This window comes from Pistacia vera, unplaced genomic scaffold, assembly GCF_008641045.1.
Source record: "Pistacia vera cultivar Batoury unplaced genomic scaffold, PisVer_v2 Contig104, whole genome shotgun sequence".
NCBI lineage: Eukaryota > Viridiplantae > Streptophyta > Magnoliopsida > Sapindales > Anacardiaceae > Pistacia > Pistacia vera.
The window spans coordinates 671,805-679,042 of NW_022195071.1; the positions used below are offsets into that span (position 1 = coordinate 671,805).

The 7,238-nt window shown below is 35.6% G+C and overlaps 1 protein-coding gene across 1 annotated transcript; it reads right to left on the reverse strand.

Moving 5' to 3' along the window:
* Positions 1-2,927: 2,927 nt before the first annotated feature.
* Positions 2,928-6,491, reverse strand: LOC116125915 (indole-3-acetic acid-amido synthetase GH3.10). The gene is made up of 4 exons (XM_031411633.1): positions 5,875-6,491; positions 5,347-5,448; positions 4,323-5,140; positions 2,928-3,652 (listed from the first exon to the last, which is right to left on the reverse strand). Exons 1-4 carry the CDS (start codon positions 6,225-6,227, stop codon positions 3,111-3,113), a joined length of 1,815 nt encoding a protein of 604 aa, XP_031267493.1. The 5' UTR covers positions 6,228-6,491; the 3' UTR covers positions 2,928-3,110.
* Positions 6,492-7,238: the final 747 nt, after the last annotated feature.

The window sequence follows — 7,238 nt, forward strand, 5'->3', positions numbered from 1 at the left end:
CAGATAAACTGGAGACCCCCAATGACTTAGAAATCTAATTTAAAATTTGGCATCACGCCAATCTTAACTATCAACTTTACACAAAATCCTGAAACACGTATAACTTTAGACATGAGATCGATGACTGACAGAGAATAAGGGTATGCTGATTATGTTGAAAATAAGCTTTAGACAGAAATAAATCACAGGATTCGGAAATGTAGGGGGGCAGTAGTGCTAAAAAGCTTAATAATTTAGAGAATGACATAATAAAATATTCGACATTACAATAGAAAGAATGAGTATTTTGAAATATAAAAGGGCAGAGTCCAAGAGTTCTTTACGAACTTCGAACTTTGCTTGTAACTCTTTAAAGAAACTAATTTTCACTCATATTCAGTTACATATAAAAATCAATGGTTGTTGCAAGTGTCTCATCTCACTTCTCCAAAAGCTATAGAACAAAAGGGCTTCCATTATTGGTTTCTGATTCGGTTTTTATTTCATCAGAGATTGCTTCCACCGTTTTGGAAGGGGACAAATTATATTTCAAATCTTTTGTATCATTAATTTTGTTTGAACACATTCAATTGATTATTTGTCTAAGGCAAGCCAGATTGTAGAGTCGGTGAACTTTCAAATCATAGAAGAATTGAAAGAAAACAAAAGAAGAAGAATATCGGGCGCAGCTGTTTCACAAATGCCTTTTCAGCCATTTCCCAAGAGTCATGGACAGCGAGATAAACAGGGCAGAAAAGAAAAGATGATATATTTTTGTTGGTCTCATGGGCCCTCTTCATCAATATTACAATTTTCTAATCATTTTACGTCAAATATTACTACATTAACATTTCACTTCACATCAGGATATTTAACATTTTCACTCTAAATCACTAAACTTGGTGTCTTCCCCGTGAGTGTACTATTACAAGTACTTACTAGTTAAATGCATTTTCTTTTGTTCTTCTTTGTCTTGGCTTGCTGCCAGCTAATTAATACAAGATCGTCGGCTTTATCGAAATCCTCCAATTGCATAGTGTTGAATGGTGACTATTTTCTGCAAACTTTACCAGTGTCAAGATATTTAGACCATACTTCACTTTTCAAGTATTTGAGACAACAATGTTCAATTGTATTGTATTTGTCCGGCAGTCGCTCTGTGGACCCTGATGTCAGCTGCTTCTCCAACTAATTTTTCTTCAAACAAATTATTGTAGTTGTTCTCTACTACTCTCACAGTATGGTGTAAATTCAAATAGTGATATTTATAGTTCGAGAACTATACATCTTTTATGGTAACATTTCTCATTCTAATTATATTTGTAAAACTAATGTTGGGAAAATCAGTGGAAGGGAGCCATATTCTACAGCACAAAGGTACTTTAAAATGTATATGTACTATGAGCAATGCTAGTTTTACAAAAATACATACAAATGTGGCATATAAAGATAAATACATTCTTGATTTTTATAATTTCTCTTTCTCTCTCTTTTTTCATTTTTTCTTTGTTTTTTTCTTCTGAATAATGTCACTTTATAATCCTTTTTGTATGGGTCTTTGTAAGGATAATATTTTTCATTACACTATATATGGTTGGTGATAGAATTGATGTACGTGACATGTCTTCTATCCGTTCCGTTCAATATATTTTGACTCCCTGGCAGACTATTTGTTTGCCCTTGAATAGACCAAAATCACAGCCATGTCATGACTTTAATTACTCCATTTGCAGAATGTAAAATAAAGTTTGAATGTTCTAATTTCTTAGTAAAAACTGGAAATGAATGGCTGAAATGTAGGTTAGAAAGTCATTAATTCCCTGGCAAAGGCACCTTGGGAATAAATGATCCTAGCTGTTTGACACTCAATTCACAATTTGATATTCACGTGGTTGAAATGTAGTAAATTACTCGGTTTTGGTGAAAAGATAAGCTGTTAGCCTAATTAATGTGGGCAGTGTTCGTATCTGAGATGATGATGCAGAACATGGCGACTTTGTTGTCTTTTCTAATAATTTTGGTCGTTCTTGAGAAACTGAGTACGGTGGAACCTGTCAATCACATGAGCCTGCAACCTGTATAGTACGTTCAGAAGCATCTTTTGGGGAAAAAAAAAAAGAAATGTGTAGGCAGAGATGGCGATGCACAGTCAAAATTTTCATTCAAGTTTCTGGCCATACGCCTACAAAATCTGATATGCCCATGACTCTTGAATAATAAACATTTAACTCTGGATTCCAATAATCAATTCGTGCCCATATCTTAGCAATACATTTAGCTCCAGGATGAATTGTCCATTTCAATCGAAATTGATAGCTTGACAGCTTGACCTCATGCCCCTTAATTTCCATGCATTAACTAAACTGTCCAATGATAATGCAGGAAGCAAGGATCAGAACAGAAGGTGTAACATATACCAAAGCAAGCACGTGTAATTAATAATACCACTAAGCCAGCACGATACTCATTAAAAGATCAAATTTTAAATCAAGAAAAACCCCATCCCAATATCAGATTCTAAAGGTAAAAGTCCAAGAGTTAAAAAACCATCATTTTCACGGCACCTTATTATGATCTTTTCAAACCTTGTTTCCATCACAAAGCCCAACGACCGATCAATGTGTATTTTTTTTGTTTCCTTTTCTTGTGATACCTCTCTCCATCTTATCTTTATTAGTATAGATGTCCAACTCCAATCCAGGACGTTGGTCCTTCAATATGGAGTGAACTTATAAAAAGAGAGATTTTTGATACCTCTCGCAATCATGTTGTCTGAAGGATACATATATTATTATATAGTAATAAAGAGATGTTGCCACTTGCCAATGCCAGAGCCTGCCTTCACTGGATGGCTTCTGTCTTTAAAAATGTGTATATGAATATGACACCATGCATGTTCTTTAAGCCAGTGACACTGACATCAGTAATTTTAACGTTACAATGCAATATTCTGACTCCTGTGCCAGAATCGGAAAAAAGATTTTATTTTTATTTTTGAAGGTATACACAAACACTTTTGTTATACTGCTTGTTTCCATCTGGAAACTGTTCATAAAACTTCTGATTGATTACACTGTCACTGAAGTTTCTCAGAAGTAACCTATAACAAGCATATCAATCAACTGTTGTATTCATTTTCGACTATATGCTGTGCTATGAAACCTCTTAATTGCCCAATCATTGAGAATTCTCAAAAGGGCTTGGTTGCGGGTGCACCTTGGGGTCTTGAATTGGCTGAGTGCAGCTCCATTTCCTATGAAATGATCCAAAATCTTCTTGAAAGTTCCCCTCTTCACAATACAAAGCTCTAAAGGTCCAATTGAATTGGTTCTTCTGGAGACAACATAACCATGATCAACAAAGGAAGCATCCATGTGGCAGCAACATTCTTGAAGAACCCTCTCCTCCACTTCTCCCTTAATTTCCCAGTAAATTATGTAGTGTCCTGGTTGACTTACCACATTGGCATGGCTCGTAAAATCCACTAGCTCAGCTCCAGTCTTGCTCAGTAGCTGTGACCCTTTTTCTACCACTAATTGAAGATCCTTTTCAGTGTTCTTGTCAATATTTATAGACAATATTAGCTTTCTCCTGCATATGAAGTTCAATTTTGGGGTCCCTTTATGAAAACCAGCCACTTCTACCACATCTCCTAGCCTGTACCTGTAAAGCCCTGAAGAAATAACCCCTCAAAAGTGAGTGTGTTTATTCTAGAGAATTCATATTCCACTAATTAAGAATCCCCAAAAAAATAAAAAATAAATATCTGACTTGTAATTCTTGTGACCACACAAATCTTGTTATAATGAGCAGTAAGCAAGGACTAAGATATGTTGGATTGTTTTTTACGCAGAGTCTTGATCTGGCTCTCTAGCTCTAGCTAACTATCCAAAATTGTACGAGTGGATGCTCAATCATGAAATCGGGTTAGATTGATTCAGGATATATATATATATATATATCTAGGTATGCCAATCCTTGACAATCAACATATACATATGTCAAATCGTTGCTTGGCATATCGCTGCGAATATATGGAAATGAGGCACATGACATGCATGTATGTATACTCCACTGCTTTTTAAAGAAGATAGTTTTATGTCTGTACATATATAATCAGCCATGGCTAGAAACAACTATTCTATCTGATCTTACAGTTTGATATCTAAGAATATGACAAACATGTAAAGTTTAATATATGAGATATTGAGAGGATTAGTCTCTAATTGAATTTCCTTTCTCATAACAACTAGCTATCAGCGGCTTGGCTTATAGTTGAAATTCAAACAATGGATAAAAGATGTAGAACCGTGAATTTTACTTTGAATAGAAACAAAACATACCTGTAAATGTAGTGAGAACAATCTCGTACTCCTGTCCAACCTTGACTTGAGAGAGTGGCACTGGTTCATCTTCTATGAAGTCATCGGTAGTTGGACAGCAATCTTTCCGTCGATAAATTGGTATAAACTCGAAGTAAGAAAAAGTGGGTATTACTGCAAAAGTAACATTCTCGGGATCCAAAAAAGGATCCACATTCACCCCTATCCAACTCTCAGTTGATCCATAATCAGCACTCACTAGGGGCAAATCCGCGGCGTAGTGCCTTAACTTTTTCAAATAGAGTTGCATTGAACCTGTCATTATAGAGTAGACATACTTAGCATTTGGCCACAGCTTAGGAATTAGACCAAACCAGTCTAGGCTTTGTAACTTGTTGCAGTTCCTTTCAATTTGGGAAGCCAAGTATGGTTTTGGAGAAATGATTTCTAAAACAGCTTTTCGCATTTTTGATAGAGTGATTCTTGAGTTAAGTTTTCCTTCTCTAATGTCATCGCAAATGTCTTTCCAGAAGTCTTCAAATGCTGTAAAAGCTTGAACTACGCTATAAGCAAAAGTGGAGGCTATGAACTCAACTTCATCACTGAAGAAGAGACCAAGGAGGAGATGACAATAAGTGGATTGCTTGTAGTCTCCACCAGAAATGACTTCTTCTGGACTGCATGTGAAGGACTTTGTCTTCTCTTGTTTGATTTTGAACTCTTCACTTGCATAGTAGTGTGTTGTGGCGGTTCCTGCTGTTAACCCTCCTTTAGTCTTGAACTGTTTGCTACTGTAAATTAACTCTAGGATCCTCCCTCCTTCCCTAATTGGATAAACCCTATAAGGCCACCATGCAAAAGAAAGAAAAAGAAACCCATCAAATAACTACTAAAACAAATTCCAAGAAAAGATAAAAAGAGAAGCAACTTTGTTAGACCAATCTGATAAAGGTCTATGGAAAAGACAAAGATATCATATATAGAAGAACATTACTTAATACTCCAAGTAAGTTTAAGATAATTGAGAAAAGAGAAGAGATCAAACCTTGATCTATAAGCTGCTGCCAACCTGAAAATCTCAAGAGTGGTCTGGGAGCTATGGCAAGTAAAAGGAACGTACTTCTGTCTTCCTTCTGTGGTTCCGGAGCTATACAAAGGAAAAGAAAAGAAGAAGTTCATCAAGAAGAACATAAAATCATCCAGAAAAAGGGGAAAGTAAATCTGAAAAACGTGCTTTACATTGGGAATCAAAAGCCAGTTGGGTTTCTTTGAAATTAACATAAAAAAGCTGCTACAAGTAGTGCTATAACAAGCTTTTATCACTTGGGTTACCACAAAGGTTCTCTTGCTCCAAATGTAATCCAGTCTTCTAGCAAGAGGAACTTTGAGGTAGCCCATGAGATCTGAAAGAAGAAAGCTGGTAGATGAAAAACAACCATCCGTAACTATGAAGCCCATAGCTGATATTCTCCATTCTGATTCTTTAACTCACATGATAATTCTAAAAGATGACTTTTATCATAAATATCAAAGCAAGCAAAATAATAATAAAATAAAGCAGTGCCCCACCCACCTTAACGAGAGAGTCGCTATAGGTTGTTTGGTGAGTAGAGGAGCTGTGTCCCCATCTGCAATTCTCTGGATATAAGGATCCAAATCTGCATGGGAGGCAAGAGGTACCAAAGAGGTGTAAAGAGATTCCAATGCACATGCATCCATCTCCTGAATTTTGATGTCTCCGAACCATTTCTTGAGATATTCAACATCATAGTTCTGATGAAGAATCCGGCGAAGTGTCTCTCTCTGAACAAATCCGGCGTTCTCTGATACGTTGTCGAACCAAGCGATAATGTCAAACTCATACTCACGATGATGCTTTCCAATTCCATTTCCATTGCTCTTATTACTAACCGCTCCAGGTTCCATTAAGATGGTGATGGCGGGGGTGGTGATGCTGTAGTATCAATTAAAACGATAAATGGATAACATTAATAACTGGGGGTTTCTTTATAGTGTGTTGTTGTTAGTTAGTAACTGGGTTGTCTCTCCTCTACTCTCTACTTTGCAGAGCTATGAGGAACAAAAAAACTGGGAAGAGAAGTAAGGAGCCCACATATTAAAATATCCTTCATTTGGTCATGGTTATTTATCTTGGGGTCTTATCCCTTATTGAAATTAAAGCTCTAACAAACCTTCTAATATTACTGAAGCTCCATCGATCGCAGAATTGTCTGATGGTTTATAGACCACAAGACACTATGTTTCTTTTGTAGTGAGAGAGAGAGATTCTTCTTGAAAAGATATGGAGAAGAATTTGCCAGAACTCCCGAAACCCCACCATCTTGGACAGCTTGGCACAATGCTATTTTTCCCTCCAATTTATGAGCCACCATTTGAAAGTAATTAATAAATATTTAGGACTTTTTTCTCTCAATTCTATTTGGTTGCTGTTCTTTTGCTGCAACTTGTAAACTGTAATCAAGTATTTGACACATACTATGCCCTCAAGTCATTTTCTTGTTAATTTCATGATCATATTGATTTCTACGGCAGCAAATTATTTGGTTTTTGAAACAAAGTCGCTCAAATTTATTGTACCCTCTAGAGGAGCTATATATGACTGATATTGTCATATTTTTTCTTCTTGATTAAATGTAATTAATTTACTATCTAATATTTATAAACAATCTTCTATTGATCCAACATGTTAATAGTCTCACTTTCTGTACTTATTAACAGTTTTCATTCATTGTTACTAGTGTATTTTCTTTCTATCATTCATATCTAATTGATATTGCAAAGAAATCCTAAATTTTAATTATACCAGTATATATGTTCATAAATTAATATTGTTTCCATTGTTATATGTTTCTTTCGTGACCATAAGAAGTGGCTGGTTCAATAATCTACTTCCATTTCTGACAAAATAAAACTATG

Coding starts and splice junctions, on each gene's coding strand:
- LOC116125915 (XM_031411633.1), bottom strand. CDS start 6,227: ATGGAACCTGGAGCGGTTAGTAATAAGAGCAATGGAAATGGAATTGGA. Junction 5,449..5,874: donor ATAGCGACTCTCTCGTTAAG/GTGGGTGGGGCA, acceptor TCCTTTGTATAG/CTCCGGAACCACAGAAGGAA. Junction 3,653..4,322: donor TGTTCTCACTACATTTACAG/GTATGTTTTGTT, acceptor TTATTTCTTCAG/GGCTTTACAGGTACAGGCTA.